This window comes from Lytechinus pictus, chromosome 5, assembly GCF_037042905.1.
Source record: "Lytechinus pictus isolate F3 Inbred chromosome 5, Lp3.0, whole genome shotgun sequence".
NCBI classification, from domain to species: Eukaryota; Metazoa; Echinodermata; class Echinoidea; order Temnopleuroida; family Toxopneustidae; genus Lytechinus; species Lytechinus pictus.
The window spans coordinates 51,335,102-51,354,975 of NC_087249.1; the positions used below are offsets into that span (position 1 = coordinate 51,335,102).

At 37.8% G+C, this 19,874-nt stretch overlaps 2 protein-coding genes across 4 annotated transcripts in view; one reads left to right on the forward strand and one right to left on the reverse strand.

The window, feature by feature from the left end:
* Positions 1 to 19,874, reverse strand: part of LOC129260116 (uncharacterized) — a 32,003-nt gene that overhangs the window by 9,141 nt on the left and 2,988 nt on the right. Inside the window, exons 2-3 of one of the 2 annotated variants that reach the window (XM_064099209.1) lie at positions 1,846 to 1,953; positions 290 to 1,012 (exon numbers count right to left, since the gene is read on the reverse strand). In XM_064099209.1, coding sequence (XP_063955279.1) covers positions 290 to 434 — 145 coding nt within the window. In that variant the 5' untranslated portion in view covers positions 435 to 1,012; positions 1,846 to 1,953. Of the gene's footprint in view, positions 1 to 289; positions 1,013 to 1,706; positions 1,822 to 1,845; positions 1,954 to 19,874 lie in introns of those variants that run through there. The other variant, XM_054898163.2, reaches the window with a different exon arrangement.
* Positions 6,156 to 19,874, forward strand: part of LOC129261123 (alpha-N-acetyl-neuraminyl-2,3-beta-galactosyl-1,3-N-acetyl-galactosaminide alpha-2,6-sialyltransferase-like) — a 45,526-nt gene continuing 31,807 nt past the window's right edge. The window contains exon 1 of one of the 2 annotated variants that reach the window (XM_064099205.1): positions 6,156 to 6,337. In XM_064099205.1, the coding sequence (XP_063955275.1) occupies positions 6,323 to 6,337 (15 nt within the window). In that variant the 5' untranslated portion in view covers positions 6,156 to 6,322. The remainder of the gene's footprint in view (positions 6,338 to 19,874) is intronic. The other variant, XR_010293508.1, reaches the window with a different exon arrangement.

A 19,874-nucleotide genomic window follows, 5' to 3' on the forward strand; every position in this document is an offset into this window, starting at 1 on the left:
ATGATATCTAATGAGGAAGAACCCAACTCAGTCAAGCGTATATATTTTTATAAATTGTTTTGGTAAATATTTTATAAATTAAAAGAAATAACAAGGTACTTATGGAATTCCTGAGGTGGAAAGAATAGATAACATACCAATTGAATTTGAACAAAAAAAAAAAATCAGTTTTTGGGGTGTAAATTTTATACTTTATTCACCATTAATAGAAATTACCTGATGAAAAGGGGTAACCCCATTCCATCCCCCCCCCCCTCACAGAATTTTATTATTTTTTCAACTGACTTACCACATAATTCATATTTCTTTATTCTTTTCCTGAATGCATTCTGTGCTAGTCGATACTTTTGTGCAGGTTCCTTGCCCGTAATTCGCTCAGGAAACTGTTTGGTGGTGAGAAAACACACAATTTCTCCATACCCTTGCTCGTCCATCTCAAACAACAATACACTTAATCTATGGTATGTGTCACAATGTCACTGACTGAATTTCACAAAACAGCATAAAATATTCCTATTTGCATCTAATAGATTATGAGCTGAATTAGCTATAACCCTCAATTTTTTATAATAAGGTTTCATGAATTATCAAAAAAATTGTTGCCCTCCTCTTTCTTTCACAGGATGTGCCAAGTCTGCTTGGGGTCTCCAGCAAACCAATATGAATTGGACCAGGTCTTTGGCAAGTCTGCTGGGCAAACTTTCACTCAAGATGACTTGTGTACTGAAGGCCCTCTTCGATCTTCTTCTTCTTGCTCATATATGCTAGTCTAATTTGAGATCCACTTGTTGATCAATCTTTCAATCACTGTCTGTGCCTGTGCCTACAGACCAGACTTCAGCTATCTCTTCAGCAGAATCCTGCAGCCGTTTCTGATCAGTCATGGATGATGAAGATCAAAACTAAAGTCAATCTAAGTATCCTTCCTTTGCATAATTAATGAAGAGCCACAAGTTGTTTTGTATCTGCCATAGGTGCAAATCCAACTGGTGCCCCTAGGATGTAAGCAACCCTGTAAAAGGGGGAATCAAAACTTGAATGGATGAATGGAGGAAAGAAAAAAGAAAGAAAAAAAAAAGAAAGAAAGAAAGAGGGGGGAGAGAGAAAGAAAGGGAGGAAGTATAGAACGAGATAACTAATGTAAAGGAAATACATGCAAGGTAGCTTTGGGGGAAACTAGATTCTATTTAAACTTTAAGAATCTAGTTTTCCCCATTTCTATTTTGCATCTAGGTCTATTTCCTTTGTACGTATTTACATTAGATCATTTATTCTTATCTCGTTCTATCCTTCCTCCCTTTCTTTCTTTCTCTCTCTCTCTCTTTCTTTCTTTCTTTCTTTCTTTCTACTAGTTAATATTTTATTTATTTCTTTCTAAATACTCACTGAACAGATCAACTGACTCATCATCAGTCAAACTTCAAAGAGTCAAAACTTGAAAATGATACGAAAGGAAATCAATTCTTTTCACCCAGAACAAGTAATTCTTAACTAGATAGGCAGACATTGTAATCTCACAAGGCTAAGGGCAGGCATCTCTCCCGCAGCAGCCGCAGCAAACGTGCTGGTACTATACACGACAATACACGCGAGGGACTGTATGTGGAGTCTGCTCAAAAGATTGCAGGGAATTATCATTACTATAGACTTTCACCCTGAACACAAAATAATGTAAACTAATAATTATCAAAACAATTCCAAGTTACCTTTCACTTCAACTAAGATCACAACTGCAAAAAAAACGAAAATCAAGCCATGAACGTGATTTCATTCTGAAAAATAATTAGGTCTATGTTGTTGTTCTTAGGTTAGTCTAATCTCAAGGATTATCTATAAACAGTTTACCTGCATGATGATGTCCGTGGATGATGGGGTGGATTATGGCAAACGGTTCCATGGCAATTGCTCCGCAGACAAAAATGCGACAACTGCTACGCCAATAATTGCTCCGCACTATAAAAAAGTAAAAGCATAGCTTGTGAATATAGGCTCCCAGAAAAAAAGTTAATGATTGAAAACTCCTAACGCAATAAAGAGATGAATCAAAAAGTTAAATAAATCAATCAAATAAATAAATAAATAAAATTTTAAAAATGAATAATATAAAAAAATAAGAATTAAAAACTTGGCATTCTAACGCAGCACTTCCATTTTTTCACTGTTGCATTGACCTTATCCTTACAAAATCGGGGGCACTGACCGACTGCCCCCCCCCCCTGGATCCCCCAGTGGAGCCACTGGTTACTCGATCTAAATACGAAAATAGTCATTAACGACCTAGATGAGATGAATGATTTCTTCCTTATATAGTGTTGGTCAATTAAAGTATAACCAATTAATTTCCAACATAAGAAACATACAACTTACTAAAAGTTATGACACTTTTGGCTTCCCATAATTTTAGCACAGAGTTAGACCATATGGTCTATTAAATTAAACCTGACTTCAGAATACGGGCCAATGTCATTAAACGGATATGTATCTCACTGATCAAATAATGCGAGCGCGAAGCGCGAGCTCAATTTTTTTTATATTCACACCTAAAATGGGACATTATAATCAAATTAGTGTAATCACGATAGGTATCTGTCTCGCTAAACAATGCAAGCGCGAAGTGGGAGCTGAAAATTTAGATAATTCAGACCTGAAGTGGGGCATTCTAAGGTTTCTTTGTAGGAATTAACTAGGACCATACGTATTTCATTAACCAAATGATGCGAGCGCGAAGCGCGAGCTAAACATTTTTGATATTCAGATCAGAAGAAGGGACATTTTAAGGACTGATTTTAGGAATTCATGAAGAGCAGACATATCTCACCAAACTAATGCGAACGTAATCACGGACAGGAAATGTTTCATATATACGAAGACCTTAACATGGGGCAATCACTTTTTGAGTCATGAAAAAGAAGCATATGTCACTACATAAAACAATGATAACTCAAGTGCTAGGAAATATATTTGGTTTATATTGACTTGAAAACGGGAGGTTTTAGTACAACAGGATTATATATCTCGTTAAACAGACAATGCGAGCACCAGGAACAATGAAGACGTAGGCCCTGGGCAAATTATGTTTCATAAAGTTATGATAAAAATGTTTATTATGTAATGTAACATAAACATAATTCTAATATAATATAACATTATAATTAATAATATTTTCTTCTTTCCCACTACGTTTCTCTTCCTTTCTCCCTCTTTTCTCCTTTTCCCCCTTTCCCCGTTTTTTTTTTTTGGTCAGCCGATGGGGGGGATGTGCCCCCCATGCCCCCCGTAGTTACGCCACTGTATGTCTATATGGCAAATACCCCCCCCCCCCCATATTATTATCTTTTCTACCCCATGATGGTTTAAAGGTTTTATTAGAGATTACATTAAAAAAAAATTGACATTCCATCTCAATCGATCCTTCACAAAGACCCCAACATTGATGAATTGGAAGAAACGGGGGTTTCTCTTCAATGTTATAATAAGCTAGGACATAAGTATATCGTTTGGAAATGGTGAACTGGTTCTTTATTTGCATTTTTGTTTTATTTGTTAAGCGGTATTTTAGGAAGAATTTTCACCAATAAAACAATTATCTCTTGTGATTTTTTTTTTCATTTCTTCCGTAAAAAGTGGGGGGATGTTTGTACAGGCCATCCCCCCCCCCCTCCTCGAAAGGTTGGGGGATATAGCCCCCATCCCCCCCCCCCCGGGATTTACGCCAGTGTCTATACTACTACTACTACTACTACTACTACTACTATACGGTATCTAATTCACAAACATATACACGAGCTGAAAAATGATATCTTGACCTAAAATTTTGACATTCTAAGCACTTTTGGTCATGAAGCAGAATAGGTATTTAATTTTAAAAAATTAAGCGAACGCATAGCGCGAGCTGAAAATTTTTGTCATTCCAACACAAAACTGGACATTCTATTAAAGCACTTTTGTGACCATGAACAGGATTGGTAGGCCTATCTATCTAAACGAGCGCGAAGCGCGAGCTGAAAATGTTTGATATTCTGACCAAAAAATTAGACATTGTAAGTACTTTTGGTAATCATTAACAGAAGGGGTATCTAACTAAACATTTTATGAGAGCGCGTAGCGCGAGCGGATTTTTTTTTTAAACCCAACCCAAAACTGAACATTCTAAGCACTTTTATTTACCACGAGCAGGATGGTAATCTATCTAAACAATTGATGCGGGCTCGAAGCGCGAAAATGTTTGGTATTCTGACCTGAACTGTATGGACGTTCTACTAAGCACTTTTGGCAATCATGAACAGAATGGGTATATATATATTTATATATATATATATATATATATATATATATATATATATATATATATATATATATATATATATAGTGTTGTATTATTATACTGAGTCAACAGTTTTGGTATTCTGCCCTAACATTTGGACATTTTTTTTATGCGAGCGCGTAGCGCGAGCTGAAAATTTGTGATATTCCGACCCAAAACCTAATATTCTAAACCACTTTTTGCGAACATGAATGGAATGGATCCGTAGTAGCTCCATGATCTATCTATAAACAATTGATGCGAGCTGAAAATGTTTGTATTCTGACCTAACATTTGGACATTCTAAGCACTTTTGGTAATCATGAACAGACTGGGTTTCTATATGTACACTGTTGATATATATACCGAGTCAAAATTTTTGGTCAGTTCTGACCTAACATGCATTTGGACATCTAAGCACTTCTGGTAGTCATGAACAGAATCTAACTAAACATATTATGCGAGCGCAAAGCGCGAGCTCAAAATTTTTGATATTCCGACCGGCAAACCTTCCTTTGGCGATTCTAAAGCACTTTTTGTGACCATGAACGCGATGGGTATCTATCTAACCAATTGATGCGAGCGCGAAGCGCGAGTAAAAAAACACTGATATTCTGACCCAAAACCTCGGATTCTAAGCACTCTTTGAAATGATGAACAGGATGATCATTTAACTAAACAATCGATGCGATCGAGGAGCGAGATGAAAATGAGTGATATACCGACTTAAAACAGTAACACTTCAATTACTGCATTATTGCATTATGAAGGGTAATATTTTTTTTTAATTTATATATTTACCACTCGTGGGCCCTATCAGCATAGTATAGAGGTCCATAACTAAATCCCGTTCGCCCTGGGAAGCATGGGTGTAGAGTCACCGCCAAGATGTTTATTGAAATTGGGGTCTAATTATAATGGAGATTTGACCTAAATTTCCTTCATTTAGGTGCGAAAAACCCCTTTTTTGTCAAGTTTTTCTGAACAAAATCGCATTGGGAGTGAGTTTAAAATTTGTGTATTTTCCATAGTAAAAACTGCCATTTTGACTATTCTACTACAGGTATTTTGATTTTCTTGTTTCAGCTGTTCATTTTACTTGTTATCTTTTACCTTTTCCTTTCTTTCTTTCTTTCTTTCTTTCTTTCTTTCTTTCTTTCTTTCTTTCTTTCTTTCTCTCTCTCTTTTATAGGAGGGGGGGGGGGGAACTGTCCCCTCCTCCTGAAATTTAGGGGGACGTGCACGGAAATAAAATCTCCTTCATTTTGGTGCGAAAACCCCCTTTTTTTGGTTGTCAAGATTTTTTTTTCCTTGGGGATGTGCCCCCGCTCCTGCAGCCTATGGCTTGGCTTGAGAAAGTCCACAGGAGTCAAGCTCGATCGCCCCCAAAACGAAATTAAGGTTGGAAACGTAACATTATTTTATTATTTCTTTATACCTTTATATCGGATCTATTGGATAAATGCAATTGTTTCTGCAGCCAATTTTATCCTTTTTATGATTACGGATAAAAGATCAGACAGGAAACGGGATATTCTATTCACTGTCTGTAATAATGAAGAGGGCGGGTGGCCGGGGGTCACTGAACTAGTATTGCACAACTGAGCTCTGCTTCAACACCAGTCCAAGGGCAGGCTAATCGGTACTACCTTTCATATTCATATTATTGTTTTATTTTAGATCTTACTGTAGATCTATGCAATCATTTTTGTTTTCTGTAAAGTTTGCCAGTCAAATAGATCTAAAACGAACTTGAACTGGAATGTGTGCAATTTAAAAAAAATTAAAACTTGATTTTCCCGTCGAGAGATGATCTCATCACCTCTTCAACAATTTCTGTACAGCGCCCTCTAACGAGAAGGCAATTAAGATTGAGAAGATATAGATCGGCGATTTATCTGCAGCGCAGATGAATGACTTGAGATGATATGAGTGTATTTTTCTCAGTCTAGTCACAGATTTTACAACTACAGGCCAAACGTGGATGTGACATTTTCGAGCCTGGTAACCAGAGATAGTATGTCTGCAAGTAAAGTGAGTATTAAGGAGAGATAAATTCTTTGCACATACCAATTTGTAGTGGCATCTAGGCCTATATCTCATCTCTTTCTTTTGACAAACGGACACAGACTGACATAATAATAACCGACTTTTCTAAGGCTTTCGACACTGTGCCCCATCAACGACTCCTCCTCAAACTCAAGCAATATGGTATTAATGGGAAGATTAATCAGTGGATCTCATCTTTTCTACAGAATAGATACCAGAGAGTAGTATTAGGGGGGAACATTCACAATGGGTTAAGGTACAGTCAGGCGTCCCGCAGGGCACAGTGCTCGGGGGGTCGGGTCAACTCGGACCACGGGACATCTCGGACCGCGGGCCGAGTTGTCCCACCCATTACGAGATTTTTTTTTCACAAATCTGCGTCTATTTTTCCGTCATTTCGAAATTTCTTGTAAAGATTTTCTAGAGATATGGTCTGATGGTAATGTTCTTCACTTTCTAATTCTATTGCTTTTTTTTTCGCTGAAATTAAAAAAAAGTGTAATTTTAGGCGTTTTTCGACAGCTCGCGATTCCCATAGGCGCGCGTGTATTAACTGTGTCGGTGCTCGGCTCGGCCCCGCTCAACAACTGACTTGATTTTGTGATAATTTCTCCTCAAGTTACCACTTTTATCACAGAAGATGGACTTTCTTGTATTCCATTATCTCCATTTTCTCATCACAAGGATAAAATTTGGTGCATTTGCACGATTTTGTTAAAGTTTTTCACCTTTTTCCCTCTGGTCGCAAGAAGCGAACAACCGATGAACGGTCCGCTGCTCTTCATCGCAATTCTACGAGCTCGGCCGCCTAAACTGGCGGGGTGGGATTCAGCCCGAATCCCCAATGGAAGTGGGCGTGCACAGTCAAAGAGCTGAGCTTGACTGAGTGAGAGAGTGAACTAGAGCTTGAAGCTGTTGTTGTTGTTATTTTAAATAGGCAAACTAGTCAGTTTTGACTATTGTTGCCTTGTAAATTTGCTTTCCCTTTTTTTTCCAAAAAGAATAATTTCTTTGTTCAATCTATATCAGTTAAAAAAAGTAAAGGAAAGATAGGAAAGAAAAGTTCCTAGGAAATCGTGCAAGACCACCTCTCCTGCCCTGTATATTAGTAGTGGCAGCGTGGCAGTGTCGTATATATATAGGCTCTGCTTTTTTTTGTGTAAATATTTATATATATATTTTTATTTTTTCTATTTTTATTTTCCCTGGTGTAGAGCTTTAAGATTGTAATAATTTAATATACTTCAATTTCTTTGACTGAGTGTGACTGTGGTGTGGATGTTTGAGTCGCACAAAAAATACTTTTACGTGGGGGCTCGGGGCGATTCACTCCTGCCCCCGAAATGTGAAAAAATATTCGCAGTGTAGATGTGTGGGCATGCCGGGCTGAGGGTAGCCATCAATAATAAATGTTTATTTGGGGGCTTAATTTTTAACTTCAAATTGATTATTTTTAGGCCTTTTTTTTTTTTTTTTTTTTTTTTATATTGAGTGTCCCTGGTGTAGAGAGCTGGGTTTTAAGTTGCAATAATCAATATGCTTCAATTTCTTTGACTTTGAGTGTGACTGTGGTGTGGATGTTTGAGTCGCACAAAAAATACTTTTACGTGGGTGGGGACTGGGCGATTTCACTCCTGCCCCCGAAATGTGAAAAATATTTGCAGTGTAGATGTATTGGCATGCCGGGCTGAGGGTAGCCATCAATAATAAATGTTTATTTGGGGGCTTAATTTTTAACTTCAAATTGATTATTTTTAGGCCTATTTTCTATTTTTTTATTTTTTATATTGAGTGTCCCTGGTGTAGAGAGCTGAGTTTTAAGTTGCAATAATCAATATGCTTCAATTTCTTTGACTTTGAGTGCTACTGTGGTGTGGATGTTTGAGTCGCTCAAAAAATACTTATACGTGGATGGGGGCTCGGAGCCTCTTCACTCCTGCCCCCGAAATGTGAAAATGTTCTAGGTGTATCTGTGTGGGCATGCCAATTTCATTTTTATTTTTTATATTGAGTTTCCCTGGTGTAGAGAGCCGAGTTTTGGAGATGGTGAGAGGGGCGAGGATGTGAGAGATGGTGATGAGAGGGATGATAAGGGATGGGCCTTGATGATGAGAGGGACGAGGAGGTGAGGGATGGGGATGATGACTCTTGATGAGAGGGATGGGGATGATGAGAGGGGTGCATGGAGATGGTGAGAGGGACAAGGGTGTGAGGGATGGGGATGATTATGGGAGGAAATCCCAGGGGGGCGTGCCCCCCTACCAAAAGTAGTAGGGGGACACAATATCAAATGTCCACCCTACTATTTTTTTTCTTGTATGATGGAGAACAAAATAATACATCATTCACAATCGAAATAATACATGTATTTAGGACTAAATTAATGACCTTATATTTTTGAAAACCCCCTTTTTTTTCTTGTCAATTATTTTGGGGTTATAAAATGACCCTACATTTTGGGCGATAACCTTTTTTTTAATGCTTGTCAAATTTTCCAGCCCCAGGTCCCCCCTGGGGACAGATTTCCGCCCATGGGGATGATGATAGGGACGAGGATGATGATAGGGATGAGGATGATGGGGAGGAAGGTGAAAAGCCGGCAGAGATGGATTTAAGAAGAAAATTCCGTCCGACGAATGCAGTCATGAAGATTCCGTCCCACATGATAACCCCAAAATATGGCATGTTATGTGATGAAAATCATACTAGGCCCTACGAGTATTTTGGTTATATTGAAAGAAAATAGGGGTAATATTTTTTCCAATTATCAATAAATTAAATTCTTCATTCAATAAAAATGACGAATTTATGATTTTGAATTTCATTTCTTTTATATAGCATGTGATTTTTCTTTTTTATTAAATTTATTTTACTTTATTTTTCATCACTGTATCATGATTTTTGTCTCATCTGGATAGCAGAGTGAGACTATAGGCGCCGCTTTTCCGACAGCAGCGTCAACATCAAATCTTAACCGAATAAGTTTCTGAAATGACAGCATAACTTAGAGTATTTGGACATAGTTCATGAAACTTGGACATAAGATTAATCAAGTATCACTGAACATCCTGCAGCGAGTTTCAGGTCACATGATCAAGGTCAAAGGTCATTCAATGTCAATGAACTTTGGCCATGTGGGGGTATTCGTTGAATAACTAATTTTGAATAACTATTTTATAGTAGTTTTCAAAGTCAGCACTGCTCCCGGGCACTGCTGCTATATTGAATCGTGTAATGCAGGCCCGGTGTCAGGTGAGACTGCCAGTGACGTTCCACTTGTATCATTACAGGGCTCTCTACTTAACTCAGTTTTTTTTTATTAAAGAGACCAGATCTTTCTTGAGAAAACAGAAATAATAAATAACTCATTTAAAGGGATGCTCCGGGATGAAAATATTTATATATAAATAGATATAGTAACATTCACATATCAAAGTGCTTATTTCATAAAAATCTGACATCAAATAGCGGGGTTATTGAATTTAACGTTTAAAAATTAATCAATCTAATTTCATATAATAAAAGTGAGGATGTGACATCATAAGCTTGCTTATTGAATGTCCATGAAGACACGCCAGACCTGTTTCACCAGAATAATGCAAATCATTCTTTAAAATGCAGCGAAAATTGTGTTATTCCTTATCCGATTTTGATCAAATTTTTAATGTTTTCTTTGTTCAAATCATATCATTTTCAGCCTGGAGTACCCCATTATCACTGATATATAACTTATTAAATAATATTGCCACAATTTGTTCAAGTTGTTCAAATTATCTAGTAAATACAATAATTTTATTGTTACAGAAGCTTGTCTTAAGAGTCATTGAGAAGGTGATCATAGAGCTAATGCTTGTGTCAACAATTTATCAACTACGTGACCTGGAACTTGCATAATTTATGTAAATATATACCAAAAGTCAAAAATTTTCTAACTGGTACACCTTAAATGATTACATCCATAATCATGATACCAGGAACTAGAAAATGTAGACTGGAAAACAACACTAGGGCAACTTAGTGTTAGATACAAAGTTCAGTTTTCTAGAATGGGTGATATTCTATTAAAGAAAAACAAAAACAACATCACTCCAAAGGAACTGCAAATATTATTTGATAAAAACAAAACCCACTTCATAGTTTCTATTTGCAATATTGTATTGACCACCCTTCTCCTGTTTTTAAAACCCAGACAAGCATGATTTGTTGTTACCCCCGGCCTGGGCCCTCCATGTACCTGTCATTATTTTCTTTGTATTTTCCCTCTTTTTCTTTTTTTCTTTTATTGATCGATGTATCAGTTTTTAGTATTGTTGGCTTTTTTTATACCAGTAATAGAATATAAATTTAATTGAAGAGTGATGAACATAATGAGAAAGGGAGACAATGATTAGATAAGAATGGAGATAAAATATGATTTGAAAATATTACAATTTACAGAATATAACATATACATGTATATTTCTATTTATTCAAAGTTCACAATTCATTATCATTCAGGCTTACATTTTAAATTTAAACAAGTTAATTAAGATTAGTGATGCATTTTGGAACAATACTAACTTAAATACATTTTACTTTGAATAAACAATAATTGGTAAAAATACAAAACACAAAACTTCTTACTCCATTCTTTCCTCCTGTAAAAAATTACAAACTAAATGAAATGGACATTAGTTCCAGTGGCGAATCAGGGGGGGGGGGTTGCACATTCGGCCCCTCCCCCTTGAGAGGTACTCAAAAGGCAACTGAGAACCTTTTTTTTTTCTTTGCTTGTCAAATTTTTCCTGGGGGAAACAAATTACTATGATTTGGCAGTGAAGACCTTTTGTCAAAAAATTCCTATACAAAATGCCCCGCCCCCTGGCCCTGTAGGGAAATGTTGGATCCGCCCCTGATTATATTTCAAATGGGAATAACACTGAGTGGCCCTAAAACTTGATTGAAAAAAATGTTCACAACTGTATAGGACAAGGCTTCAGTCTCCAAGCTCACGACTGTGCAGGTACGTCCACTTCCATTGGCAATTCCGGCTGAATTCCACCCCGGCAGCCTGACATCCACCCTTAAGACCAAGAAATGAAATTAAAGAAAGTAAATCAGGGAAAAACGAGGAATGGAAAGGGGCACAATAAATTACATCATTTTGTTTTAAATCCTGTAAAAAATTAAAAATAATAATTAATTTAATTTCAAATTAAGCCCCCAAATAAAACATTTTTTATTGATGGCTACCCTCAGCCCGGCATGCCCACACAGCTACACCCCAAATATTTATTTTTTCACATTTCGGGGGCAGGAGTGAAATCGCCCCGAGCCCCATGCACCCACGTAAAAGTATTTTTTTTGCGACTCAAACATCCACACCACAGTCACACTCAAAGTCAAAGAAATTGAAGCATATTAATTATTGCAACTTAAAACTCAGCTCTCTACACCAGGGAAACTCAATCTAAAAAAAAAATCTAAAAAAAAAAAAAGGCCTAAAAATAATCAATTTGAAGTTAAAAATTAAGCCCCCAAATAAACATTTATTATTGATGGCTACCCTCAGCCCGGCATGCCCACACATCTACACTGCGAATATTTTTTCACATTTCGGGGGCAGGAGTGAATCGCCCCGAGCCCCCACCCACGTAAAAGTATTTTTTGTGCGACTCAAACATCCACACCACAGTCACACTCAGTCAAAGAAATTGAAGTATATTAAATTATTACAATCTTAAAGCTCTACACCAGGGAAAATAAAAATAGAAAAAATAAAAATATATATATAAATATTTACAAAAAAAAAGCAGAGCCTATACGACACTGCCACGCTTCAAGCTCTAGTTCACTCTCTCACTCAGTCAAGCTCAGCTCTTTGACTGTGCACGCCCACTTCCATTGGGGATTCGGGCTGAATCCCACCCCGCCAGTTTAAGCGGCCGAGCTCGTAGAATTGCGATGAAGAGCAGCGGACCGTTCATCGGTTGTTCGCTTCTTGCGACCAGAGGGAAAAGGTGAAAAACTTTAACAAAATCGTGCAAATGCACCAAATTTTATCCTTGTGATGAGAAAATGGAGATAATGGAATACAAGAAAGTCCATCTTCTGTGATAAAAGTGGTAACTTGAGGAGAAATTATCACAAAATCAAGTGAGTTGTTGAGCGGGGCCGAGCCGAGCACCGACACAGTTAATACACGCGCGCCTATGGGAATCGCGAGCTGTCGAAAAACGCCTAAAATTACACTTTTTTTTAATTTCAGCGAAAAAAAAGCAATAGAAAGTGAAGAACATTACCATCAGACTATATCTCTAGAAAATCTTTACAAGAAATTTCGAAATGACGGAAAAATAGACGCAAATTTGTGAGAAAAAAAATATCGTAATGGGTGGGACAACTCGGCCCGCGGTCCGAGTTGTCCCGTGGTCCGAGTTGTCCCTGATTCGTGCTCGGACCCTTATTGTTTATTATCTATGTAAATGACCTACCACTACCAGACGGCTTGACCTCAACTGTACCGTGTACGACTTTACGCGGACGACTGCATCATATACTCTAACATCAAAACACAAAACAACGCTACTAGACTACAGAATGACCTGGACAAACTTTCTGCATGGGAAAATAAGTGGCAAATGAAACTTAACCCAGAGAAATGTTTTGTTCTTAGGATAACTTCTTCTAGATCACCTTTCACAACCAAATAAAACTTGGGTGGCGTAGATCTACAGGAAACCACCCACCATTCATATCTTGGTGTCAATATCTCGCAAGATCTTAAATGGGACAAGCATATTTCCAAAATCACAACTTCTGCAAATAAAGTCAACGGCTTTATTAAACGTAACTTGCCATCATGCACAAAACTCACAAAAGCTACAGCTTACATAACTTTAGTCCGACCGATCTTACTTCTTAGAGTATAGTTCTAGCGTTTGGGACCCATATACAAAAGAGCATATTTATGAAATTGGTAAGGTGCAAAGAAGGGCAGCCAGAATGGTTTGTAGTGACTATAGGCAAACCACCAGTGCTACAAAACTAATGCAGGGGTTAGGATGGGATCTCCTTTCAACAAGAAGGAAAGTTTCGAGGGTTGGTATACTGCACAAGGCCTGGGGGGGGGGGGGGCACCTGGCCCTGCCGGTGTCGGACTATCTACGTCCAGCGACTCGAGCTACCAGACGTACATCCGGAAGATCTTTCATCCAGTGCTCAACTCGCACCAATTGTTTTAAGAACTCATATATTCCACGCACCATCAAGGACTGGAATTCTCTACCCCCCGACATCCAATCAATTTCAGTCTCTGATAATTTTAAAACACAGGCAACCATATACTTTCGCAACAAAGACTTAAGCAACAAGGACTAAGAAGAAACAAAGTGCGCACTCCCATTTCCTCCTCGGGTGGTTCCTGTAATAGGAACGTTGAGGAGTATCACCAAGAAGAAGAAGAAGATTTTTTTAGTTTACGCTTACCAGATCTACCGTACCGGTACCTCGAGCGAAGTTCGTGCAGGCTCCACTCGTACTCCACTTCACTACCGCTACACTACGCTCCACCTACCATGCTACCTGAACTTCGAGACCGTGAACTATATCTGATATTCCGAGTGACAAAGGTGGGATTTTATGGGGGGGAATATAAAATTAATGCGCAACATCACATCTTTAAAAACAATTAAAACAAATATTCTTTCTTTACACAAAGTTTCACTTCTTTTTCCATGCTTCTATCAGTCTCAAAATTGGTGATTTAGAGCCAACATTAAGTTCCTTACACGTATAAATAATTCGCTGCCAATTTCAAAACATCGCATGCGCGCGCGAGGGTCTGAGCTCGGACCGGACCCGGTACCTCGCGCATATCGCATGCCATACGGCAGCGAATTATTTATATGTGTGAGAAACTTCATGTTGGCTCTAAATCACCAAAAGACATTGTTTAAAAAATTATTTTACTTGGCCCCGAGACCTACCTATATTATATAGGCCCTAATCATGATGATGTGACGTTAATAACGACGATCAGTGATGATGACGATCAAGAGCACATTAAAATTGAAAAATTAGGCGACCCCTTCGATCGTAATTAATCAAATTTTTTTCTTCAATTTTATTTTCTAACCAAAAGATATTAGAAAATCATTACATAGTTACATGATGTGATATTAGGCCTAGATTTAACTGAAAGCAAAGAAAAGAGCCTAAGTTAGAACTTTTACATTAGTCAAGAGAGGAATTCAATCATGAGAAGAAGAAATATCCTGACAAGCACAAAACAAAACGAGAAAATGCCAAGGTAGTGATTGTTTCCGGGTGTGAGCCTATCAGAATGGTGTCATTGGGGAGTAAAAAAAAAAAAAAAAAAAATCGAAATTGCATGCCCCCGAAAAAAAATAAAAGGATTATACATGATTGACAATAATTGAACGATGAATATATTAATGCTAATTTACATGATACAAGAAAATAATTAAAAAAGATCTAGATTAATATTCGAAAAATAAGCCTGCCATCATCAAAAAGCGGGATGGATATAGGCCTTGCTTTGTCACTATTTTCAAATTCATTTATTTCATTTCCACTGAGCAGGAAAAATGAAATTTATAAAAAAAATTAACTTCCCTATATTTTCATATTTTTTCCCAAAAAAGTTGAGGCAAATATTACATTTCTTATGAAAGTTTGAATTCATCCCAACATCATTTCAAAATTCAGGCCCATGTTGATATAAATGGCCTCATTCCAGAATACTGACTCATCGATTGCACAAATTCAAATAAAATATCTAGCTCTTCTCAATTTAAAAACAATTAATCAAACTGAAAATAAATTGCCTAGATTTGAGACTTCTTATTATTTTTCTTTAATAAATCTGGCGAAAAAATATTATAGAAACAGGCAGACTGGTATAATAAACATGCCATTTTTCCATGAAAAGTTCGTGTCAATTTATATTCCAATAATCGTAGTTGATTTTTTTTACTATAATTATAACTGAGAATAAAAAAAATAATTCCAGAATCTAGACTACGCATGTTACGCGCATGAGCTGAGTAATCGATTCCAGCTGTCCGAAAACTTAAAGGAAAATCCGAAATCGATCAGCTGACGGAAAAGGTGACGTAATTCACGTCAGGAATGTCATTGCAATGGCAGCGGCAAAACGAAGGTAGGCTGTCATCTCGTCTTTCCACTAATACTTCAAAAATGCAGCTATGATCAGCAAGAAGTGTGAAAATGTGAATTTTCGACAACGGTTAATTTTAGCCATCGGCGCTAATCCAGGAGCAGAGGGAAAGAAGGTCAGTGATTTGGATATTTGATCGTAAAATTTCGAATTTTGCCGGGGAGTTCCAAACAGGACTAACTGGCATACTGTGCGCAAAATACTACTTTCCAGCCTAGCACGCATTTGTGTGCGTATAATTGACTAACGCGCTCATTCTATATCGATTAGAAGCGAGACGTCAAAATCAGTCCGGTGTCCGAATACTGGCATGAATAAGGTATAGAGTGACCATGGCTTATGTTATGGGATGGGCTACCTTTGCCCCGGGGACCTCGACACGTCTTTAGACAGTAGACAGTACACTGTACACAGTACACTGTGTTCGGGCTGCCGCAGTAAGGGCTACCTCAACTTCAAGCCCACTCACACGTTTTGCGAGGTTAGTAATGCATGCAGCCGAGTGCGTTAGTGGAAATGCAGAGCATGCGAGGTTTCTTTAGATAGGTGCCGCACTGCACGAGCCGCTGGCAGCGAGTGTAGCCAGGAGGCTTCCAGAGAGTAAAAATCATTTATGGCAAGTTCCCCCAACCAAGTCTGCACATTCCCCCTTGTCTGCGCACACGCGTAGCGATTCTAGTAAAAGAAGATACGCAACACAAACTTTACACATGCAACACATAAACACATATTCATTTAAAAATCTGACTCAAAATGGTGGAAAAATAATGAATTTTTCGGCATTTCATGTGACGGCCTCAATGTGCAGCCTTTCTCATCAAAATACCGGAATCGTGTGCAAAGTGAATGGGTGCACAGACATGGGGTACCATTTTTTTTTCAATCTGAAAATGACTGCCTGAGGTTTTTCGAAGAAAATCATATATTTCTTTCAAATTTTTATGAGATATATGGTATACTTACTCATAATGATATTAGGAACATTATTAAGTGAAAGATTTTGTGAAATAAAAAGAAATTCATGTTAAGTCTTAACTCAAATCGTTAGGTGCGCAGACTTGGGGACCACCATCATGCTAACGTACGGTATGCTTACTCTCAACAAAGCCAGGGATTAGAATGCATTCATCTACACGTACTGCCAAAAAACCTCAAACTTTCGCCCCAGAGATTTCTACTTTCCTTCTAAAAGATCTAGCCCTAAATCATGTACATGGGATGCAACTTCATTTTCGACATTTCTTGATTTCATTTTTAAACCAGAATTCATTCAAAATAATGAGAAAAATGTTATGAAAAGATGGGAAAACTCGCCGTGTTTATGTCGCCATCTTGATTTCATTGTCTTTCGCTTGGCGACAGCACGCAAAACGCGAGATTTTATGTAATTTTTTCCCCCAAAATTGAATTTATTTTAAACGCATGATTTCATATAATTCTAAGAAAATTAGGCAATTACCTTAAAATGTGCCAGAAAACTTTATCATGTGGATGAAATTACAACTTTAGCAACTTTTTAGCAAATTCATAAAGTCTCAAACTTGAATACTCAAATTTCAGAATGTCACTTTTTGTATGTATACTGTAGACTAAATTAAATGCAATTATCTACCCTTGTTTAACCAATTGGAGAGTTAAGAGTAGGCTTTTTCTCTACACCTACATAAGAAAATATGCTGGCACATCGAGGTCTACCCCTTTCCGGGGGGGGGGGGGGGCTGTTGAAGTCACCCCTGCCCCCTTGGCTATATCATGTTGTATATTGCCTATTTATTGGAAAAATCACTATATTTCACCCATTGAGGCAAATGGTATTTCTGCTATATGGTACAGCCACTTTAATTGCTTTGAAACCACTTGGAGAGGAAAGAGAAGGCTTTGTTCTACCAGACACATTAAAAGAAGTGGCATATCAAAGCCTACCCGGGGGGGGGGGGGGGGGGGGGGCTGTCAAAGTCACTCAACCCTTTCGCTTGCCAATTTATTTGAAAATTCACCATTTTGTACTTTCCAACATTGAGGCAAAAAAGCGTTTGTGCTTTATAGTACACCCCAATTTAGTGATTTGAAACTACATGTACTTAAGGAGGAAAGAGTAGCGTTTGTTCTACCAGCTACATATAAAGAAGCGCTGGCACATCAAACCCTAGCCTTTTCGGTGGCTGTCAAAGTTGCCCCCTTATGTATATTGCCTATTCAGTGGAAAATTGACCATTTTGGAGCTCCCATTGAGGAAAAAATGTGTTCCTTATTTAGGGTAAAGTTGCTTCTATTCTTGAAAATACTTGAAAATGAAAGAGTAGGCTTTGCTCTATCAGCTTCAAAAGAAGTGCTGGCCTATCAAAGCCTACCCCCTTCAGGTGGCTGTCGAAATCACCCCACCCCTTTTGCAGTATTTCCTATTTATTGGATAATTCTCAATTTTGGAGCCCCAATTGAGGCGAAAAAGCATCTGTGATATAGTTCTGTCACTTTTACTGCCTTAAAACCACTTGGAGATGAACGAATAGGCTTTGCTCTATCAGCTACATACAAAGAAGTGCTGACACATTGCAGGCTACCTCTCTGGGTGGCCGTCAAAGTCACCCCACCCCCGTTGCATTATTGCCTAATAACTTGGAAATTCACTAATACAATGCATTCCTGCTGTATAGAACACCCAATTTCATTTTCTTGAAACCAATTGGAGAGGAAAGAGTAGGCTTTCTTCTTTCAGCTACATATAAAGAATTGCTGGCATATCGAAGCCTACCCCCCCCCCCTCCTTCAGGGGGCTGTAGAAGTTACCACACCCTGTTTACAAATTTAGCCAATTTATTGGAAAAGTCACCATTTTGGACCCCCCATTGGGGGAAAAAAGGGTGTTTCTGGTATAAAGTAGAGTCACTAATGTAGCTGATAGAAGACAGTCTACTCTTTCCTCTCCAAGTGGTTTCAAGGCAGTAAAAGTGACAGAACTATGTATATTAGAAATGACTTTTTCCTCAATGGGGGCTCCAAAATGGTAAATTTTCCAATAAATAGGCAAAAATGCAAAAGGGTGGGGTGATTTCGACAGCCACATGAGGGGGAAGGCTTTTGTCTACCAGCGCTTCTTTATGTGTAGGCTGTAGCTGATGGAGCAAAGTCTCTTCTTTCCTCTCTAGTGATTTAAAGGCAGTAAAAGTGGCAAACTATGAATTAGAAACGAATTTGGGTGCTCCAAAATGGTGAATTTCCAAATTATTGCCAGCTCTTGGTATACTCATGATATGAGTGACTGCAAGCATCTCCTGCATCTCATCAGCAGAGGAAGCTAGAAGGGCTACATTACATCATCAGCAAGAATAATTATACCCGAGTATCTTTCCTGAAAGATGCATCCTAGTCCTTTCTTTTTGAGAGTATCTTTATCAGGTTGTTGAGAAAGAGTGTGTAGAGTGTGGCACCTTGTCTCACTCCTTTGTCATGGTTTACTTTCACATTTGTTTTGGGGGGACGGGACATTGGCTGAACCTGAACTTTGGTAAAAAAAGGCCTTTCCATGATTGTGGGGACTTTACTGAGATGGAGAATGACATTAGTTTTATTTGGGAAAGACTTCCATATAACCCTTCCACTATAAAAATTTGTCATGCCTGTGTAATTATAGCACTAGCCAACATTAAAAAAAATTTGGGGATTTTTTTATGCGGGTTGAGTAAAAATCAACAGGCATTCTTTAGGGGGGAGATATATCAATCTAAAACATTGTGAATGATATTGAGTATCAGGCATTTTATGTATCAAATGCCTCAAAAAGAAATGCAGCACTTCTCATTAAAATCCCTGAATTGTGTGTAGAGTAAATGAGTGCGCAGCCATAGGGCCTATTTTTTTTCAATTTGACAATGACTTGCCACAATTTTTTTTTGCAAGAAAATCATATTTTGCTCAATTTTTCATCAGATTTGGCAGATTTACTCTAAGAAATATTCATAAGGAACAATATCAATTTAAAATTTTGTGAAAATCTAATGAAATTTTCATTTAACTTCATTATTTACATATATTTGTGAAAAGTAGCCCTTGAAAATAAAGAAAAATAATTTTTTGCCTGATATATATTAATGTGTACTTTAATGGGCAATATTTGAAAGATAGGATTAGAGGATGCGTGTGCCAATTGCGCCTCTGCCTGGTTCTGCCACTGGATTTCTAGAGCTGAATTTAAATGGGTAAATGCGGAGAAGTAAGGAACAGTTCTTGAAGAAGAGAACATCTTCGCAGAACACCGTGATTTTCCAGTTGGTCTTTTATGTGCAGTAAGTCAAGCTTTGTCATATCTGGACAGAATTCACCGTTTCCTTGCCGCATTTCAAA